We start from the raw sequence: 23,370 nt of genomic DNA on the forward strand, positions 1-23,370 counted from the left end.
TGGACACGTTTTCATTTCTCTAGGATGAATACCTAGAAGAGAAATTGCTGGGTCACATGCCAAGTTTATGTTTAACTTTACAAGAACTGCCCAACTGCCTTCCAAAGTGGTTGTTACAATTTTTACAATCCTACAAGCCGTATGAAAGTTCCAACCATTTCAAGTTCACACCAATACTTCTTATTGTCCACCTTTTAGATGTCAGCTTTTCTAGCAGGTGCGAGGTAGAATCTCATGTGGTTTTAATTTGAACACTGGCCATTTATATATCTTCTTTTGTGAAGCACATGTTCAAATCTCTTGCCCATTTTTATGAGCTGATTTTTTTTTCTGGATGCACCCCATGGAGTATGGAATCCTTGTTCCACAACCAGGGATTGAACCCAGGCCTCTAGAAGCACGAAGCCATAACTACTGGACTGCCAGGGAATCCCTTGAGTTGATTTCTTACAATTAAGCTGTAGAAGTCCTTTCTATAGTTAGGCTTTTTATACAGTCATTTGCCAGATATATGTACTAAGGCTGTTATCTCCTAATGGTATCTTTTGAAAAGCAGAAGGATTTTATTTTGATGAAATCCAATTTATTTTTTTCCTTTCATATTTAGTGCTGTGTCCCACAAAATCTCTCTCATGTCAAAATCATAGTTTTTTTTTTCTTTTATAAGTTTTACAGTTTTAACTTTTCTAGTACTCTTGTTGTTTAGTGACTAAGTTGTGTCTGAGTCTTTTGAGACCCCATGGACTGTAGCCTGCCAGGTTCCTCTGTCCATGGAATTTCCCAGGCAAGAATACTGGAGTGGGTTGCTATTTCCTCCTCCAGGGAATCTTCCTGACCCAGCAATCGAACCCGTGTCTCTTGCATTAGAAGGTGGATTCTTTACCACTGAGCCACCAGAGAAGTTCCTTCTAGTACTATAAAGTAGTTTCAATCTTATTTTTGTGTACAGTATGAGTAGGAGGGAGTCTCAATTATATTTTGACTGCAACTATTTCACAACTATCTTCTTTCCAAGTTATTGATCTTTTAAAGTTACTCAAATTATGAAAGGTCTGTCCCTGATTAAAGGAAATTCTGGCATAAGGGAACATGTTTTAAAAAATGGAAACATTTTGTTACACCTTCAAGCAAGAGCCAAAAGTCGATGTACCTTTGCCATTTTACAGCACCTGGAGTCGATGATGGAAACTGTTTCCTCCTCTTCCTAAACCTCAATTCCTCATCCTCCTTAATTTATAATCTCCAGATAACTACTTCAGTTCTCTCTTTCATGGCATGGAAATGTTTACATGCCCTAAAAGATATTTGAAAACCTCCAAAAATGGAACTCCAAGGAGCCTGGCTTAGTAACATGGAGAATGAGACTCTATATCCACCCAATATGGTAACCACTAGCCATGCAGCTAGTTAAACAACACTTAAAATTTAGTTCCTCAATCCTATTGGCCACATTAGTGCTCGAAAGCCATGTGTGCTAATAGATACTGTACTAGGCAATGCAGATTGTAAGACATTTCATCACTGGAGAACATTCTAGTGGCTAGCACTGCCCTGGATCTGTGGCTATGAACACTGGACGTTGTGCTAGCGCTGCTGCTGACTAAATGACATTAATAAAGGGAAGATGACGACAGATATGAAGAATTTGTTTTAGATGAAAAATTAAAGAACTGATTTATTTAAAAGTAATTCTAAGTATAGTTATTTGTGCCAAGTTCCTATGGTAATGGAACGAATTTTTGTGTCCCCCACAAAATTTATATATTGAAGTTTAACTCCCAATGTGGAGATATTAGGAGGTAGGGCGGCTGAGAGGTAATCAGGTTTAGATGAAGTCACCAGGGTAGAATCCCCTTGATGACCCTTTTAAGACAAGGAAGAGACATCAGAGCTTTCTCTCCCTGCACAAGGATACAGGGAGAAGGTGGCCATCTGCAAGCCAGGAAGAGGGTCCTCACCAAGACCTGAGTCTGCCGGTCCAACAGTCTCAGGACTTCCTAGCCTTCAGAATCGTGAGAAATAAATCTCTGTCATTTAAGCCATCCAGTCTACAGTATTTTACTGAACCAGCCTAAGCTAAGACACCTACTTACAAAGTATTACTGCATCTTTAAATCTTATTTAACTTTAAAAGCTTGTCAGGTTAATTATATCATAAGTTGTAGCTCAATTTTCCAAATTTATTGTTGATGGTGCAAAAAAATGGGCTCAAATCCTTTAAAATATTTGGAAGTAATGCTGCCTATATGAAATTTGGATAAAAAGAAAGGCACTAGAGTTAAGGATATAAAATTACTAAAAAAGATTTTTCAAAAAAGACATTCTTCATGCTCTCTCAGTCATTTCAAGGCTAATAAATTTAATATAAGCTGCTGCTGCTGCTAAGTCGCTTCAGTCGTGTCTGACTCTGTGCGACCCCACAGATGGCAGCCCACCAGGCTCCCCCATCCCTGGGATTCTCTAGGCAAGAATACTGGAGTGGGTTGCCATTTCCTTCTCCAATGCATTAAAGTGAAAAGTCAAAGTGAAGTCGTTCAGTCGTGTCCGACTCTTCCCGACCCCATGGACTGCAGCCTACCAGGTTCCTCCGTCCATGGGATTTTCCAGGCAAGAGTACTGGAGTGGGGTGCCACTGCCTTCTCCATAATATAAGCTAGTACCTCCTATGTTTTACGTATACAGCTGGAACACTTCATTTCCCACCAAAAAAGAGAACACAATTTTCAACTGGTTACAGTAACAATTAATTCCAAGTACCAATCTGTTACATTAACTTATTTGATAATAAAGTCAATCAAAACCATGTACTTTTTGTACACAGGTTTATGTAGTAGTTTAAGGGCTGGAGCCTGGTGAAGAAAAATTTTAAGCAGAAAAGTTGACTTGGGGAAGTATCATTTTAAACACAAGAGCAAAAATAGGGCAAAAATTTAGAAGTCCTCAATACTTGTAAGGAAATTACTATACATTAAGAAAAGAAGATGATCTCTGGAGAAAACACTGTCTTTTCAGGAAAAAAAGCTTATGTTATCATATTAACCATGGGAAGAAACACAATAATATGCTTTCAACTCCATAATCATAGCAGACATTTGCTAATCAATTATGGTACTCTGATCCATGAATATCCAGGTGCTGAAGGTGGTATAAGAAAGAACATACTTGCTATCCCAGGACCACATACATACAATCTTTTAAAATAGAATCAAGGTCTGAACCTTTAAACAGGTGATTTCCAAATACTTAGCTCATTACCTCCTCAGTCTCTTAGCAGTTGGCATACATTCAATCCACTATGTGCAAAGTAGGTGCTATTTGGAGAATATAGTTTATTGAAAATATATACTTCCCTCTTCACTCTTCCATTTCCAGGCCCTTTTTACTTTACTCAAAATTTTCTTCAACAGTTTTAATACATTAAATTACATTTTCTTCTAGGCTTTTTTTGTCGAGCTTCTCTTCTAACCCAAAAACACAATTTATCTTGTATTTACTCAAGGGTTCTGTGATCTAATTGCTGTATGATTTACTCAAACGTCTTAAATGAACACAGAAATTTTTACTAAATGTGTGAGTGAGTGAGTTAAAGTTGCTTAGTCGTGTCTGACTCTTTTACGACCCCATGGACTATATAGTGCATGAAATTCTCTAGGCCAGAATACTGGAGTGGGTAGCCTTTCCTTCTCCGGGGGATCCTTCCAACCCAGGGACTGAACCCAGGTCTCCCGCATTTCAGGTGGATTCTTTACCAGCTGAGCCACAAGGGAAGCCCAAAAATACTGGAGTGGGTAGCCTGTCCCTTCTCCAGTGGATCTTTCCGACCCAGGAATCGAACCGGGGTCTCCTACATTGCAGGCAGATTCTTTACTAACTAAGCTATTGGACTCAACTCCTATGCTGGACAAAGAAGATATAAGTAGTTATTTTAGACCTTATAAGCTATCATTTCTATATAACTTTTGGTGTTTGACTGCTGTCATATCTTGACTGAATTTTATACCTCACCTCAAAATTAAGCAATACATTACACTTTTGAAAAAAGCTAAAAACTAAATACATAGGGTATAATCACAATTTATTAACAAACTACTTAACTTTTGTTCGCTGCATATTGAAATTATGTCTACATTTCATTAATCATTATCAGCTTACATCATCAGTAGTAGCAAGGCTTTCACTGGGAGTAAGTTCTGAGTTGGATGCTATCCAAGTACCAGAATTCACTGACTTTATATTTTCTCCTTCTTTTTCATGGTTCTCAGAAATATGCCTGGATACTATGTCCTAAAATAAGGAGAGAAGATAGCTATTTATGAAAAACATTTGTGTTTAATCACAAAATTAAAAGTAGAAGCAGACAGCAGAACAAAGGCAATCCTCCCAACCTCAAAAATTAACTATGAGGAAGATATAACAGGACAATACAAGGAAAAACTGTCAGAAAAAGACTTTTATCTAAAGCCACTTAAGCTATATAAGAAGATTATTAAAATGGCATGGAAATACATAAAGAAACAGATTGAAATACTTATGGAACAAGGACATACTTCAATCTAAGAAAGTAAACAGAGAGAATTGGGAAAATTGGCAGTCTACCAGAAAGCAGAGGAAAGAGAATGTTAGGTACAAGATACCTGCAATGCATATAAAGCCCTCTGTCTCAAATAGTCTGTATTAAGTAGCTGAAGCTCATGGAAGAGTTCAATAAGAAAATGTGGACGAGATTCATTTTGAGAAATCAACGTAGCTACTTCAGAATAAATGGTATCCCGCAAAGCTTCGAACATGGAAAAATCACTCCCGGTTTCTGGAAGATATTAAAGATCAGAAAGTTAATATTGGTGAAATATATTCCTATTTCTATTAACTTGCATCATTACTCTCAACGTTAAATTTCTTAAAAATCAGAACACAATTCTATCGCAGAGGTTTTAAAGTAAAAAAGAATCTTAATAATTACCAGGATAAAGGTAATTCTAAAAATCTCAAGATACATACTACTTACTAGAAAAATAACATTATCTAGCATTACTTAGACCAAAGTTATTTCTCAGTGAAAAATATCTGGAAAATTTTACATGTTTCATAGGAATAATCAGTGGAAATCTTTCAGCACTTGAATAAAGTAAGTGAATTGCAAATCATTTTCTTTTTTTGCTAATATGAACTTTTTTACAGAAAAGGAAATTTATTTTGTTAATGTTGAGAACAAACTAAATGCTGCCAGGGAGACCTACTACTTTAAGGTTTATCTAGTTAGATCTACTGATTCTCAAATCTCTACTATCCTGCTGTACTGATGAAAAACTGAATTTGTAAATGTAACAAAATAGGTACAATTTTACTACAGTGTCTTACTGACACAGTAGAAGCTGAAGCAAGCAGTGACCCAAATGAACTTTCCAGCTACCCAGAATCTAGGTATCACTCTATTATTTAGCAACATTTCTGCTGCATGTATTTATTTATAAACAAATAGTTATCACACTTAAAGGTATACAATCATACCTTTACTGTTAAAAACATAAATTAGGAACTGTTCCCATTTTGAGTTCTCTAAGAAAAAAAAAAATTTCCAAGTGTTCTTCTAGCTATCAAACTCTATAAACTTTCTAGAGTAATAGTAGAACCACAGATAGATAAACACTTAAGTTTAAGTTCAGTTTAGTTCACAAAAAGTAGGGCTAAAATTTCAAAACAGGGAATTTGAAATGTTAAGTGTTTTAATACATTGTGCTTCCAAATAAATATTGCAAGATCACTAAAATTTAATTTACTTTTTCCAAGAAAGAAATTTTTAAAATGCAAAGCAAATGTGGTTTAATGAAAAAACTTTCCATTAACTTGCTCAGCAAATTAACATCCTCAGGCCTCAATTTCCACAAGTATAAAATAATAAGGATAATAAATATACAATGTCCCTACCGTGCCTCAGACATTTATGAGTATAAAATGAAATGATATACTATGATGCACTGTTACTATAAAAATATTTATTATGAGCAGGAACTGGAACTATCTCTATAGGAAATTTCTACTTCTAGGAAAAATCCAGATAAGATGTGACAGCATACAAACTTTCCCAATTCATACACTATATTGTAGTTTGATCAGTTGTTTTAAAAAATGGTTTTTAAATGGTTTCTTACATCTTAAAGATATAAGAACAAAGCATATTTAATGATATCTTTCATACCTTCGTATGTGATAAAATGATCTCTCTAAATTATATATCAGTAAAGATTAAATTATTTCCAAATAATGAATTATAGCAGACATATATTTCATCCCTACAATAGAGAAGTGGAAAGTTTTTACCATCCTCTTTCTAGATTGAGGTATACTAGTTTAAGCTAGAAAAATCTCTGACCTCAGCCAGATTTCTATGACTCCATCTTGTTTTTATCCTACTTTCTTCAGAGTTCTTTTCTTTAGGAAGTGCCACTGATATATTTAACTTCATCTGTGATAGATCCTTGTTTTGTTTTGTGTTTTTTCTTTCTTTAAATTCCCCTAAAGGTTCATAACAGGCTTTTCTTTTTCACTCATGTGTAACAGAGGAGGCATTAAAGAATATTTACAATTCTAAATCATACATGTCTAATAAATATTCATAGTTTAAAAACAAAAATAGCATTCTGCAATTTTCCATGACCTTTATTAATCATGGTATTTACATGTCATAGTTGTTTTGTTCAATGGTTTATTTTTTTACACGTGGACTGGTAAGAAAAAAATAAGAACTAAAACAGAAGTCATACACAATACTTAACACTGTAAATCAGAGCTAAGAATAAAAACTGTATTTTTGTTTCCAAAAATATTAAATCTCATAAGCATTTAAACACAAAATAAATAAGTTCAAATAAAACACTAAATTACAAAAAAGCTTTCTATTACCTACATGAATGTGTTGGTTATGTTACACACACTAACAGAAAATGGAAGAGAAAAGCAGGCAATTTTATCAATTAAGAATTATAAATGAAAAGCTTCAGAATTTAATGGGTATGAATTCTCTTTCACTTTTACCAGCCAAATAACATATACACACTAAACTAAATCTAAAAATAATTAGAACAATAAAACTAAGGATTTTTAGGACCAATGGTAAAAATTAACAAAAAGCGGACACCAGAACTAAGCAGATTGTTACCTGGCGCTTCATTGCATGCATTTCTGTTAGACTGCTGTAGTATTCTCCTAGCATGTGCTGTAGGAAAGGGCAGACATAAGGATGAACATAAAATGTGTATGAATAGTAAAGACAGGGTCTATAATATGAATAAATGAATGAAAAAAAAAAGAAATAAGCAAATTTCTTTAAAATCGTTTGCCTGAACTGAAATGTTATCACAAGGTATGGTTTATGCTCTATTTAAAAATAATCTCTTTGGGGAAAATATCAAATGATCTGCTATAAGCTTGTGTTGATATGACTGATATGACTCTCATATAGTAAACTTTCATCATTCACTCTTAGAAGCATACACATCAAGGGAACTTCCCACAATCCATGAGGGACAAGAGGACTGTACTGAACCGTATACAGTTCAATACTAGCAGCCTTAGATGTTACAATCAAATGATCATGTAACAAAAACTACTATTACACCCTACAAAGAACTTTAGGGTAATGGTTAAAACTAAAATTAAGTCTTCTAGTTCATCAAAATTTGCTGGTTTCTAAGTGACAGTAATAAGATCTGAAGTACTATGACCAACTATCAACTATTTAGGTAATGAAAACTAATTTATTAAGCCTATCAATTTAGTGCCCTTCCCCAACCTTCATCTAACTGTTTACTGTTTGACAACATCACTATTTTATAAAGATAGTGAAAGGAGATGGAAACTACAAAATTTCAATAAAATGCTGGGGTCAGAACAACAGAATTGATAAATTTGACAAAAGGATCCTGGACTTGAGATAGGATTGAAACTTCAGCTCTACCATTTGCTAGCAATATGACCTTGAAGAAGTCATTTCAAAATATGAAAAATAAATATTCATTATAAGTTTTAGAAAATATAGAGGAGTTTAAAGATAATAAAACCATTATTAACACTTTGATGTTCTTACACTTTTTTTTTCATTCAGATTTTTGTTTAAAATAGTTGGAATCACAATGTTTAGTCAACACCTAAATCCCAATTTCTTCTTTCACTTTTGTTTCCTTTAGGATGCATGCCTACACGTACAATTACTGAGTTAAAGGCATGACTTTTTTCCCCAAGAACCAGTTAAACCAGACCAATTTATATTACTGGTCCTTTATGAGGACTGAGAAAAAACAGGTACCTCCTGTGATAATGTTTCCTCATCTACAAAATGAAAATAAATTCATAGGATTATGGAGTTCAAATAACATGAGTAATTTAATTTGTAAACAGTAAAGCATAGTATAAATGGTAGCTGGTATTATCATTTTCACGGAAGGTCTTACGGACAACTGAAAATTTAAGAGTCCATATTTGCTGACTCTTTCTCCACATTTCTTTGAGATGTACTTATTCTTTATAAATCAGGAAAGTACTAGTATGTATTTAAACTAAAATGGTGGCAAATACATGACTCCATCCATTCAATAAACACTGAGTGCCTACCATGTGTCAGGTAGCGTCAGGTACCACGCTAACATTTAAGATACAAATATGAAAAATATTATCTATTGCCAAGGGACTCAAAAAAGCAATACAGACACTAAACAGGTGAATACTGTATAATGTAATACAGGCAACAGAAGAGGTTTACACAGGCTCTGACAGAAAAACAAAAAGGAAAGAGAACCTATCCCTACTTGGACATGGATATAATTACAGAATTAAGATTTTATTTAAGAGCCAGCAGAGAAAAGGGCTTACAAAGAAAAGGACTTGAGGCAAAAAAAAGGCAACTCTCAAGGTGAAACAACTCTTGTGGTGGCTATGAAAAAATGTCAGTTCAGTGCCACTGGGAGAGTCAAGTTCAAGGCAGAGGGTATGAGAAAGGAATCTGGAGAGGCAGGCAGGAAGGAATCAAATCTCTGCTGGCCAGATATGTTGCATTAAGACAACAGGACATTCTCCTGTAGGCATAGTTGAAGACCAAAAATCTTAGGCAGGGGAATATAAGATTTTATATGGAATTCTTATTCAGATAATATTATCAGAATTTCAAATTAGGAGAACCAAATTAATGTCAACTAATTTGTTTATTCAGAGTTTTATCAAAATGCATCAAAGACAGTATCACGGTAACAATAAAACATATTAATATTTCCAGTTTACATTTTTGATATCAAGAATTGTGTACTTAAACTCTACTATAACAACTTACACATGATAGGAACGTGCAATAGATCAATTTTCAGCTAGTTTTAATATAGCTTTTCAAATCTAGGATGAATAAGTCCTTAAATTAAAACAAACCAAAACAGAACATACCTGAAGATATTTCTGTAGACCTACTACATCTTATTACTTTTTCCAGCTGCTCATGATTCTTGCTGCTGAGAACTTTTGCTTGAACAGGCTCTTCAGTCTGGGCTGAATGTCTGTTTCTACTTTTGCAAGGTTCACATGTGCTAGACATACTGGCACTTTCATACCCTTGAGTAAAAAAATTGACCACTGTTATCAGTTGCAACTAACTCAACCTGAAAGGGAAATTGGTTTCCATAGTGAAATAGTACGAGTAACTCAATTTATAATGTTGTGAGGGCTTTAAGAAGAAATCAAAACAGTAAAGAAAATGTCTTGGAAATACCTTTGTAACAATCTTTGGAGGTATGGGGTAACAGCAATAAATTCTAACACTTCACTGTCCTTTGATATTCACTTCAGTGAATATATCCCCAACTCAAACTTCATGGTAGACCTCACATAACCCAAATTCTCTACTAGACTCCAACTTAACAATTTTTCAATATTAGTAAATGTAAGAATCATATCTAGTCTATATATGTCCATAATAGACGAAGAATAAAGGGCATTAAACAATCAAACATCTGCTTTTATACACCTTTTATAAATAATATGACTTGGTCTAAAAATTCTTTCCCGACCATGGTGGTGGTTTAGTTGCTAAGTCATGTCCATCTCTTGTGATCCCATGGACTGGCAGCCTGCCAGGCTTCTCTGTCCATGGAATTCTCCAGGCAAGACTATTGGAATAGGTTGCCATTTCCTTCTCCAGAGGATGTTCCCAATCCAGGAATTAAACCCAGGTCTCTTTCATTGCAGGCAGATTCTTTACCGACTGAACTATAAGGGAAGTGCTACCCCAACCATAGGTTATACATATATTCTATTAAGTTTTCCAAGCTTCGTTGTTAATCTTTTTTACGTTTGCTTTTTGGTATCTAGCACAAGGTAGAAATTCAACTTAATTTTGTTCCACATGAATAGCTGATTGATTATACCTATACTTTTCCCACTGAATTAAAATGCAAGCTTGGTCGATACATTAAATCTCCTTATTTGTTGGGTTTTATTTCTGGACATTCCATCTGTTTTATTTATTCCAATGCCACAGAAGTTTCACAGTATGTTTAAACATCTGGTAAGGCAAGTCCTATCTAACTTCTTTTCTTAGCTAATTTTGGACATCTGTCCTTCCATATAAGCTTTGAAATCTTTTGCCCCCGGTTTAAAAAACAACCCATGGAGACTCAAAATGGAATCTCACTTGAAGTATTTATTAATTTGCAGAGAACTGACATTAAATAATTTTACACATTCTAACTTAAGAATACAATTATGTTTTATATTTGCTCAATCTTATTTCATGTTCTTCAAAGTTTTTCTATAGATCTAGTACATTTCTTGCTAAATTTATTCCTTAGGATTTTTTGTCCCAGTAGCTCTGGATACTACTATGAAGAAAATACTCTCCACCACTTCCATTTCTACTGGGTATTATTAATACTATGATAAAGAAAAGTATTTATACACTTACTTTATAAACTTATTTCACAATTACTTAAGTTAACTTAGGTAGCTATTTTCCAGTGTCTCTTGGGCTAACTTAGAAAAAAATAAAAAATCAAATCTGTTTCCCTCCTTTTCAAACATTATTCCAATCATTTAATCTAGTCAAGATAATTTACAAAAAATGCTTAATTAATGATGGTGGCAGAGAAGGAATCCCAGTTAATTTCTATCTCTGGAGTATTTTCATTACAATAGTGCTTGTAACTGGCATCAGCTAACAGCTTTTATTGTATTTAAATAACTGCCTCCCTTTTCAGGTGCATTTTCATTAGGAATGATGTAAAATTTTATCTAATCTACTGCTATGACTACATGATTTGTCCTGTAATGTATTTGATACAATAAACTATGCTGACAGATTTCCTGATAATAAATCATGATTACATTTTGACATTCTAATATTCTTTTGAGAGACTGGCAAATCTGCTAATATTTTACTTCTGAATTTATATTAACAACTGAGATTAAACTACTGCTTTCTTTACTGAACTGTTACCTCTCCTTTTCACAGGTCTCTATCTCATTCATACGTTGTTTCTATAAAGATAGGATATGCCAACATTTTCATCTTGACAGGTGAAGATGAGCTCTTTGTCAGAGAAGAGGACTCTTTGAGGGTGTGTACATTCTCTCTGTGTCTCCTGGCTAGACAATGGTCAACTATTTTGATCTGCAATCTTAAGTCTTCCTTCATTAAAGATACTCTTATTATTTAATAATTGCCTTCCCATCTATTTTTTTCCTTCTTTAGAACTCCTTGTGTTATCAGCTCCCAAGATTTGTCTTTATATCTCTAGTCATTTCCCTCTTTCTTTTATTTCTTAGTACTTTCTGGCTTCCTTGGTGGCCCCAATGGTAAAGAATCCACCTGCAATGCAGGAGATGTGGGTTCAATCCCTGGGTTGGGAAGATTCCCTGGAGGAAGTCATGCAACCCACTCCAGTATTCCTGCCTGGGGAAACCTCATGGACGGAGAGAGGAGCCTCATAGGCTACAGTCCATGGTGTCGCAAAGAGTCAGACACGACTGAGCAACTAAACATGGCGTGGCACTTTCTGCTCTGTGCAATGACACAGTTCTTCCCTTTAATTTTCTAGGCCAGTAATTTGGAACTTAACAGCATTCATCCTCTTTTCCAAATAATCTAGACATTAAATGTGAAAATCACTTTTTATAGTTCTAAAGAATTTACAATTCAACCTGCTTTTTAAAAATAATTCTATCTGCTTAAGTATTCTGACCTCACTCAAGTATTTTCTGCAATCGTTCTGTTTTTACTAGACTTTGCCTGCTCCAGCAGTCAGCTTCTGTGTCTTCTCTCTGACTGCTGCTCCCTTCTATGTGCACTGTTATAGTCACTAGGTTAGTCATGACTCTCATCTACCCTTAGGGCTGGACCCAACTGCTGGGGAGCTTTATTGGCAGCACACTGACAGTGCCCAGAAGTCTCATGACTACACTGAAGCAATGTTCTGGGTAGTAAGTTGTCAGCCGCACATCAAGACAATAAAAGGAAGTCTCTCGATTCCTCAGTCTCATCTGCTGCAAAGGTATATGCTCTACCATGTTCAGGGTAGGCAGGATGCCACCTCCTTTTCCAATGACACCCTTTCCCATTAGTACCTTGAAGTGGCAAAAGACTGCTACTCTTGGAAGGGAACGAGGTGCCCTCTCACAGAAGGGGTTGCATGGATTTCCTCCAATCAAGTTTTATCCAAGAACCACAGATCTCTGACTTTTGCTCCAGACATTCTCTGCAAGAGCCAGCAGATCCTAAAGCCTTGCTGCTTCTACCTCCAGATCACAATAGCTGCTGTTAGTAATAAATAAGTTCCCAAGATACTGTCAGTTTATTTTCTGTGGTATCCTATCTGGATTCAACTTTCCTTTATTTCTCTAAAACCATCTTTCAAGTTAGGACTTTATCATCTCATACATAGGTTCCTGATTTCTTTGTTGGTCTCCCAGATTCTCAAGCCACCCTAATTCATTTTGCATGAAGCTTATTAGAAAAAGAGCTCTCTTGGTTACTATGGACTATTACACAAAACAGTAATAAAAGGTATGCTTGCCAAAAGTAACAGGTAAAATGATATGAATGATAGTACTATTGCTCATTTAATTAATAGCAAACATAGATCAAAGAAAATGAATTATGTTATTCTAGTAAGAAAAGCTTCCCCGGCAGCACAGTGGTAAAGAATCCACCTACCAATGCAGGAGACATGGGTTTGATCCCTGGGTCAGGAACATCATCTGGAGGAGGGCATGGCAACTCACTCCAGTATTCTTGTCTAGAGAATCCCATAGACAAGAGGAGCCTCATGGGTTATGGTCCATAGGGTCACAAAGAGTCAGACATGACTGACTAAGCACATATTCTAATAAGAATATTTATATAAATGAAATTAAGTTTCTGACTGCTATTATTGAATCGTGAAAAGTGCTGAATGAATTCTAATCAAAATTAAAATATATATTATGTAGCATACACAAAATTCTCTTTAGGGAGCAGTTAATTCCCTAAGAGTTAAAAAAAAAATTCAGTCATCCTCCAAAAGAGTTGAAATTGTTGAGAGAAATATGCTATAATTTTTAAGATGCTACCAAAATGGGGGTGGGGGGGGAAGAACCATGGTTTTACATGAGTCTCAGATTTAAAATATCAAGGCCTAGATTTCCAAAATTAGGGTACTACTGTTGATTAGTTTCTCTTTGGAGCACTTTAATAGTAATTCTCCAGGAAAGCAGGATATTTAATTAAAGTTAGTAATACTTCAGAGTGACACTCGCCAGGCCAGCTGATATAACAATAGCAATAACAACTATAATGTTCCTTACTCATATAAGGGGGTTATTTCCTGTCTTACTTCATCATTCCTTCCCTTACCTGATGCCGGGAGCCAGCGTGAGGAATCCCGCCCATGGCAAAGGTCATGAGGAAGGAAGCCCGACAAAACACAAAGGCGTGATCTGGCTTCAGGGGTTCCCCCTGGGTTTTCCTGAACATCTACCCCCTAAAAACCAGAGTCTGCCTGCCTTATTGTACTGTGCTTTCCACTCTTCTGACATTACCACCTTTTCTCTGGAAAGAGTTAATTCAGAGCTCCAGTTAACAGTCTCCTGCATATAAAAAGAATGTCTCGGTTTAAAACCCCTTTGATGGCTTTCTAACTTATCTGACCAGTCTTTACAACTTGTGGATTGTTTACGGCCCCCAACCACGAGAGGCACAAAGCTTAAAGCATCTTAAAGATACAGAGCCTTCTCTAAAGAGCTAAAATTATATTGGTGACGGGTTTCACTGTTGAGTCAATGACTGCTGCCAGGCCTCCATATTCTTTATCTTTTAGGCAGGTTTTAGGCACCTGAAGGATATTAATGAATGTAATTGGGATATAGAAAAAGGAATATAGTAGTTTTGATATTAGCAACACTAGACTTTTGAGTTACTTTTCTCTTTGTTATAAATCACTGTACTTCTTTCATTGTTATAAATTGTTGTGTCTTTGCTATGTAAGAATGTAACTTTTATATAGAGATTTCTGAGAGTGGCACCAGACTTTGGGAAGAACAACACTATTAGGGCACATAAGTCTTCTGGGTGACAAACCCTTATCAGAAAAGGGCTGTAAAATGTTAATTGGCCTTCTGGCCAGAAGATGATGTAAATCACCTAAAACTTGTATATACAACTAAGTATGCAGAGAGAAAGCCTGGTCTCAATAAGAGTCAGGGCTGCTGACGCTGCATAATTTTATATTATCCACTGATCTCTATGTACAAAAAAAGGTATAAAAAGCCTTTACAACAATAGAGGATGGGCCAGTCACTGGAAAGACTGGTTTCCCCCATGTCTTCTTTTCTTACTCTGTTTTCAGGCTGAATTCCCATCTGGGGCGTGGAGGCTCACCATGTCTACTTACTTGCCCCGGCTTCTAAGATCCACGCGAGAGGGAGCCCAAGGCAGGGCACCCCCCGCTATTCAAGAGGACTCCGGTGGCCTAACGTACATGGTGCAAATTCCTTGTCTTGGAACTTTCCTGGTTTTCCATGTAAACCAAGTTATTCAGCCTCTTTTCTCCACTAAATTTTCCTACTACACTATTCTTTACTAATCTCTCTTTTATATTTCTAAATAAATAAGTTTTCCTCGCCTACTCCATCTCCCCTTCGAATTACCCTGGATCCACCGGGGCAGGACCCCAGCAACCTTTCTGTTTTCCTCAGCACAAGTGGCTGACACAGCCAGCTGAGTCGCCATTATAGGGAAACAGCCTGGCCATGGCCTCCTGGAGACCTTCCATGTACCCACACAGAGAAGGACTGACTCATCAATGAATCTAAGTCTTGGGAGAAGGCCTTATCGTCCCCCTGTAACATGGAACACAGGAACCTCCCTCTCTCTCTCCCCTGAAAGGTTTCATGAAAGGATTTTTCACCTCCTCCTGGGCTCTGATAAAATATAAGACCAAGTTTGGCTCACACCACTGAGGGCACACCTCCATTCTGTACTGCAGCTTAGCCACAGCACAGCACTGGCTCCGAAGTTCCCGGGTGTCCCACGCATGATGCAACCGCCGTCTCAGTGTCGTCTTTGTGGTGGGATAAGGGACACGGGGAGCGGGCACTTTTGGCCACCCTTCCTTTCTCTGACTTTGTGAGTAATAAACTCTCTGGATCTAAAGAGGGCCACATCTGTCGGGACTTGTCTTGCCTGATGCTGGACATTTATTTAACCTCAGTCTTCATCAGTGAGCACAAAGAGCAGGGGAAGAAATGGAAAGATTCAGGGCTGGGTAGGACCCCAAAGTCATTACACAAACAGTCCCAACCAATCTCCCAAAAGAACAAAGACCATCTCAACTGTGTGCTTCTACTCCTCTAATAACATCAAAAGAGCAAACAGGCCTGGTAGATAGAGCCAAATTATGGGTCTGATAACCAAGTTATATGTCCGATAACTCAAGTACCCATCCTGCAATGCCAAGAAATCATGCTAAACTCATAAAATCTGAATTTGAACTGAAGTTTGACAAATGATTAGCACATAATTTGTAAAATCTTACTTTGCATGCAATAATACGTATCTTCATAAAGACCTTCTAAAGATTATCATCATTGGTATACTACCATCATGGGAAACAAAGTTAAATTAAGATTTAGCATACTAACTCTGAAAGATTGTCAACATGTGCAAAAAAAACAGATTAACAGTTCATATGGGACAGTATATATGTCTATCCTTTATCTCACAAGATAGCAACTTAACTCCCACTGTGCCGGTCTATTTGCCATATCCTCTTTCCACAGTTCTCTCAAACTCTCTTCTTGCTTCATCCTGACTCTATATTACTTTTCTTATTGTTACTACAATTTGGAATGCTTTCCAATCTTCCCTCTATCGACCTCCATACCTAAATCCTTTAAGACAAAGTAAACATTCTTTTTGCTAAGAAGTCATGGCTATTCCTATCCCATAAAGAGAACAAAAGCAGCATAAGTTAGTGGTCTGGCTCAGCACTTCTCAGTCTTTAATGTGCATATACTCATATTAAAACACCTGGAATCTTGCTAACATGTGTACTGAAAAGCAATGTTAGTGTAACGTGGGGCCCAAGAGTCTCCAATTCTAATAAGCTCCCAGATGATACAAATGCTGCACGTCCATGGTTCACATCCTAAACAGCAAGGATTTAGGTCATTTGATTTTGCTACATATTATTTTGACTCTGTATATATTAATTTGGTTCTCCTCAGTTTCATTCAGTTCAGTCGCTCAGTCGTGTCCATCTCTTTGCAACCCCATGAATCATAGCATGCCAGGCCTCCCTGTCCATCACCAACTCCTGGAGTTCACTCAGACTCATGTCCATCGAGTCAGTGATGCCATCCAGCCATCTCATCCTCTGTCATCCCCTTCTCCTCCTGCCCCCAATTCCTCCCATCATGAGAGTCTTTTCCAATGAGTCAAGTCTTCACGTGAGGTGGCCAAAGTACTGAAGTTTCAGCTTCAGCATCATTCCCTCCAAAGAAATCCCAGGGCTGATCTCCTTCAGAATGGACTGGTTGGATCTCCTTGCAGTCCAAGGAACTCTCAACAGTCTTCTCCAACACCACAGTTCAAAAGCATCAGTTCTTCAGCGCTAAGCTTTCTTCACAGACCAACTCTCATATCCATACATGACCACTGGAAAAACCATAGCCTTGACTAGATGGACCTTTGTTGGCAAAGTAATGTCTCTGCTTTTCAATATGCTATCTAGGTTGGTCATAACTTTCCTTCCAAGGAGTAAGCGTCTTTTAATTTCGTGGCTGCAGTCACCATCTGCAGTGATTTTGGAGCCCAAAAAATAAAGTCTGACACTGTTTCCCCATCTATTTGCCATGAAGTGATGGGACCAGATGCCATGATCTTCGTTTTCTGAATGTTGAGCTTTAAGCCAACCTTTTCCCTCTCCTCTTTCACTTTCATCAAGAGGCTTTTTAGTTCCTCTTCACTTTCTGCCATAAGGGTGGTGTCATCTGCATATCTGAGGTTACTGATATTTCTCCCGGCAATCTTGATTCCAGCTTATTAGGTCTTTTATCTTTGTGTGCGAGCCTTAAAGGGGAACTCTCACTGACAGATGGTCTTAAATGCCTCTTTGACAAATGTGTGTGTTCCGGGCAAGTATTTTGATACTTAAATGTGAGAGCAAATAGATTAGAATGTCCATCTTTGCCTTAAGGTAGAAAAAAAGCTGACTTGTTTATCTGGAACCATAATTCTTCAGAGAAGGCAATGGCACCCCACTCCAATACTCTTGCCTGGAAAACCCCATAGACAGAGGAGGCTGGTAGGCTGCAGTCTATAGGGTCACGAAGAGTCGGACACGACTGAAGCGACTTAGCAGTAGCAGCAAACAAATTTCAAAACTACAAATTCACCAGGATTTCTAGGTTAAGGTAGCCATGGCCAAATGTTGGTTCACAGTCTCTAAGACCCTGTTACTCAAACTGTAGTCCACAGACTACAATGTCAATACCGGTCAACAATCCTGGGGAGCTTGTTAGAAATGAAGACTATCAGGTCCGACCTGGGACTGACTGAATCAAACTCTTGACACTAAACAAGATTCCCAAGGAAATCTGTATGAAATGTTAACATTTAAGAAGCACTGTCCTAGTACACACAAATTAATTAGCTGCAAGAGAATGCTGGGATAACAAATGTTAGTTTCTTTCCTTTTATTCATAAGACAAAAAACTATTTTGTTGGGGCAGGTATTATACTTCAATATGATATTCAGAGTTACCCAGACAGTCTGTCTCTAAGTGATCACTATCTACTCAAATGTTATCTAGTGGCATCAAGAGTGACCATGGAGAAGGCACAAATGTATTTTCATTAATTTGGATGGTTTCAGATCACTAACTAATCTGCTAAGTAACCAGCTCCTCCCAAACCTACACAACTGAAAAATCACTTCAATGATGATAATGTGTATGCTGAGAAAAATTCTGCCCCTGTTCAAATCCACTTTTTTTAACCATCAAATCATATTCTCTACATGGGAGTAGAGGTATGAGTCCAGGACTTTAGAATACATGAAGTATTGAAATGGAAAAAAAAAATGTACATGTATTCTTTTTCACATTCACAGTTTTCATCAGATTTTTCAAGGGTTTCATTATCCAAAAATGCTTGAGATAAATGCTGCCAAAGTTCACAAGTGGATTTTTAACTGCAGAGTGCCCTAGGACCCTTCAGTTCAGTTCAGTTGCTCAGTTGTGTCCGACTCTTTGTGACCCCATGAACTGCAGCAAGCCAGGCCTCCCTGTCCATCACTAACTCCCAGAGTCCACCCAAACCCATGTCCATTGAGTTGGTGATGCCATCCAACCATCTCATCCTCTGTCGTCCCCTTCTCCTCCTGCCCTCAATCTTTCCCAGCATCAGGGTCTTTTCAAATGAGTCAGCTCTTCGCATCAGGTAGCCAAAGTATTGGAGTTTCAGCTTCAGCATCAGTCCTTCCAATGAATATTCAGGACTGATTTCCTTTAGGATGGACTGGTTGGATCTCCTAGTACACTTATATGTATTGTAGCTTCCAAGAGAGGGAGTCAGTGGGTGCAGTCAGTTTTCAAACTTTTCTGATTATAAGCCTAGAATATTTTGTTCTCAAGCACCAAATACTATATCCTTGAACACAGAACAACCTTTCAAGGCCACAGTCAAAAAGTGTCCCTTCAAACTGGAAGGAGCATCGTTTAGCTATAATGTTCCAGATTTTAGCTAATAAATGTATTTTTAATCTAGCAGTAGACTTCAGTAAATCCTTCAAAAATCATGGCATGCAGTGAACACTATAAAGAGAACTTTAATGTGATACTCAATGTCAAGCTTCAATAAAATATGGGTTAATGCTTTATCATACTAGCTAAGGTTCAATTCCTGAAGGATTAAGAGCAAACTTATTTCAAAAGTGATTTCATCTATATGATATTCAAAGACTGCAATGTAGTTAGAGAGCCACATTTCTTTACATGAATCCATCACAGATCTAGCCAGAAATCATGTATAAAGTGTTACATGTAATATTAAACTATAGAACAGTAAAACCTTCCAAGCTCACAGGAACCATCATACATAGGAAACATAAGTTTTAAGAAGGCACTAAAAAGAATAAATGTCATGTTTTAAAATATCTACAACATTAAATCCTACTTGATACATTTTATTTAAAATGTTCTCAAAGGTAACTAAAAAATGACTTTGTTCAAGTGGGTCTAAACAGCACCTACACATCTAGCCATATTGCAATTATTTACAACAGTGAGAGTAAGGTTACCAATAGTTATGCTTATCAACAGTCAACAAATTTCAGTACTTACCAATATTTTTCACTCTGCTTTTCAGTTGAGTAGAATGCCTCTTCTTACTCTTTGATTTGGGAGTTTTATCTTTAGATGCCAGGCTGGCCTGTGCAGATGCTTTTCTTGACTTGAATGTTTTAGTTACTGTTGTTGGATCTACTGGGTCAAGCATACTGTTAAAGCTTTCTAAGGACACTTCATCAAACTGGCGTCTTCTCCTACTGGTATCTAGTTGATTTTTGCGATTACTATTTGTTGTTTTCTCTACCGACACTGCAAATCCAGTCTTGAGAAATGGCTTTTCTACTTCACCTTCTTGGTCATAAAACCATGGTGTCCTACTGTTCTCCACTTCCTCTTCAGGCTGTTTTTGATTCCTTACCAATGAAAATAAGTTTTTATATATTACAATGGTACATTTCTATGTCTGTGGAAAACTCCAGATATACTTAATTTGTAGTGTACTAGTAGAGTCAGATAAATAAAAATTGTTAACAGGCTATAAAAATATTCACACCAAATACACATTAAATATGAAAACATTACACAGACTAATTTATTGAATTACTTTAAAATTTAATTTTGGACCTTTCTCACTAAACCAGTTCCAAAGATCCAACATTCAAGATGGAAAAGAGTGGGAAAGAAAAATCAAGGGAGGATGGGACATAAAAGGAAAAAACAAAACACAGCAACAACTGAAAAAGAACCATAGCTGGAAACATGCATGGATCTGTGTCACCTACAGCAGTCCAAATATAACCAGAATTTGGTGAAGACAATTGGCCACATAACTAGTAATTTATTTCTCTGCACATTAAACCTTGTTTAGCTCTATTAGTCTAGTGTCACTTTCCAAATCTTATCTACTAGACATCCTTTAATATGTTAACAGGAATTCAATGGTTATCTAAGTCTGGGGGAAAAATGGGCAAAACAAAGTTAAACAGGCACTTCTCAGAACTTTTAATATGCCAATGACCTTTAATAAATGTCTTAGAAGGGAACACAGTGAACAGCATGTACAAAACTGATATTACAGAACCTGACATGGGCAACAGTGTTCCTAAGAATATAATTTGGGAGACACTGACCTACAGGGAGTAACTCAAGATAAAGACTAGCAGACCTAACAGTTTACATGCCAAATTCAACTTGCTGCTTGTTTTTGTATGGCCTGAGAGCTATGAATGAGCTTTATATTCTTAAAAGGTTAGGGGAATAAAAAGAGAAAAATAGCTTGTGACACATGAAAATCATATAAAATTCAAATTTCACTGATCATATATCAAATGTTATTGGAACACAGCAATTCATATGTTTACATAACTGTTTATGAATGCTTCTATACAAAAATGGCATAGACAAATGGTTATTTCTATCTCTAGCAATATTTACTAGCTAGGCCTTTATAGGAACAGTTTTCTGATCCCAACTCAAGACTACAATGTTTCATTTGACCTCTTTGTTATCTCCAGCCATTTAATTCAGAGAACCTATAACAACTGAAATTTTAGCAAGAGATAAGGTCTAATCCGAAGTAGTCAAATATTTAAAACAGTAACATCCAGACCCATCCTTTACTTTTTAACTACCAATTACATATAAAATATAGTTAATACTGAAGTAGGGACCTTTCAACAGGAAGGCTAAAGCTTTGAATAAATGTCCATTGCTTGAATCATTTTTGAATGGCAACTGAGCACTAAACAGTCTCAGGCTCTGACAATAGGACACTTTCACAGAATAAAATGAGACTTAACAGGAAAAAGTGGTTAGTACAGCTAAGAAAAGGCATCAACAAGTTCAGGGCAGTCTATCCCAGGATTCCTCAAGACAAACATGAAGTCGAATTCTAAGAATTTGTTGTTAATTAAGTAAAAAAAAAAAAAAAGTTCATGATTTAAAAACTATCAAAATGCTAAGGGCTTGAGACATGCCCCAACACATGACTGAAAGGAAAGTAGTGTGACATATACTTATAAAGGAACAGAGAAGACAAAATCATACAGACAGTTCTGACAGAACAAGTATTCGGCTCAACGAATCTCTAATTTTTCATCCTTTTAAAGTTTTTCTGAAGAAAATAACAATAAAAAAAGTTATAATATTTTTACCAGCTGGCTATCAAAATCATTTTCTGGATTAAAACAATCATAAAAAACTTATTTACTGAGCCATAAAAATGCTTAGAGAATGATTAACCTGGGCCAATAAGTCTTTCACACTATTTGAGTCAAAATTATAACTGGGAAGAATATCACATTGAAAAACAGTAAATGTGTGAGAAACAAAGAAAACCTTGACTATGACTGATAACGTATCACTAAAACTTTCTTGGCAAAATTTGTTTTTACAATCTAATAATACTCGACATTACATTTGGATGCACCCTGGGCAAATACTCTAATCAGGGGCTATGAATCAAACAACAAGTCATCACTTTATAAAAACCATCCTCCAGTAGTTAATGTTAGTTTCCAGTTCTAAACCAATGAACAGTGAACTGTTTATAATCTTAAAGAAAGATACGAAATCAAGGCCAAAGACACTCTATAGGTTAGGTCTTATCCTTTCAAACTGAATCTCACAGGACACTCTGATCAAAACTCTGAACTGTTCTTAAAGCAGCATTAGCAGCAGATGTATGCCTGAGAGACCTCTGGTAAGAAGTCAAAGCTTCATTCTCAGCACTCTCAAGCCAAACAATCACAAATATCCTCCCTAATTACATTTTCAAATGACATATAATACATATAATCACCAAGTGACGCTTAAGCAAATAATGGATTATGGTTACAATAAAGTACCTTTGTTTTTCTGCTCCAATAGAAGAACTACTTTCAAAAGGTTTTGGAAAAGCCATGTATTCTGTTTTCCCCGAAGGATTCTGGACTAACGGTTGCTGCTGTTCAGTGGGTGTAGAAATATTTTGAGAAAAATCTCCAAAATTAGAGGGAAATAAAGGGCTGAAATTCATACCTAGTAAATAAAAACAATGGGTAAGATACAGAAGCACCTTTAACCTTAAAACAAAATTGAAAGATAGTTTTAATTAAATGTGCCATTCCAATCCACTAAAACAAAAAACTAATTGAAATAAACTAACAGGGTGGTTCAGGGGTAAGGAATCCACCTGCTAATGCAGGAGATGGTTTGATCCCTGGGTCAGGAAGATCCCCTAGAAAAGGAAATGGCAGCCCACTTCAGTATTCTTGCCAGGGAAATCCCATGGACAGAGGAGCCTGATGGGCTACAATTCACGGGGTTGCAAACGAGTTGGACATGATTTAGCAACTAAACAACATCACTCATTTATTTAATCACTGTTTTACAGCTCAGTCCTACTATGTTTTCAGCACTGGTGATTCAAAGATAAATATCGATCCCTATCTACTTAAGAGTTAAAAGTTAGAAAAAGTAATACATGGTATTTATTAAAGTAAGCATGACTCTACTGCAGGTGCATTAGACTCTACTGTAGGTGCGTTACGGGTTACTTCTTTCAATGCTCAAAACAATGCTGTGAAATAGGTA

At 36.5% G+C, this 23,370-nt stretch overlaps 1 protein-coding gene across 19 annotated transcripts in view; it reads right to left on the reverse strand.

The window, feature by feature from the left end:
- Positions 1-23,370, reverse strand: part of PCM1 (pericentriolar material 1) — an 89,627-nt gene that overhangs the window by 21,527 nt on the left and 44,730 nt on the right. For 12 of the 19 annotated variants that reach the window (XM_040243123.1, XM_040243136.1, XM_040243128.1 and 9 more), the window contains 6 exons: positions 22,644-22,815; positions 19,852-20,210; positions 9,427-9,591; positions 7,157-7,213; positions 4,635-4,807; positions 4,153-4,284 (listed from right to left, as the gene is read on the reverse strand). In XM_040243123.1, the coding sequence (XP_040099057.1) occupies positions 4,153-4,284; positions 4,635-4,807; positions 7,157-7,213; positions 9,427-9,591; positions 19,852-20,210; positions 22,644-22,815 (1,058 nt within the window). The remainder of the gene's footprint in view (positions 1-4,152; positions 4,285-4,634; positions 4,808-7,156; positions 7,214-9,426; positions 9,592-19,851; positions 20,211-22,643; positions 22,816-23,370) is intronic. The other 7 variants (XM_040243140.1, XM_040243139.1, XM_040243138.1 and 4 more) reach the window with 1 other exon arrangement.

This window comes from Oryx dammah, unplaced genomic scaffold, assembly GCF_014754425.2.
Source record: "Oryx dammah isolate SB20612 unplaced genomic scaffold, SCBI_Odam_1.1 HiC_scaffold_7, whole genome shotgun sequence".
Classification (NCBI taxonomy): domain Eukaryota; kingdom Metazoa; phylum Chordata; class Mammalia; order Artiodactyla; family Bovidae; genus Oryx; species Oryx dammah.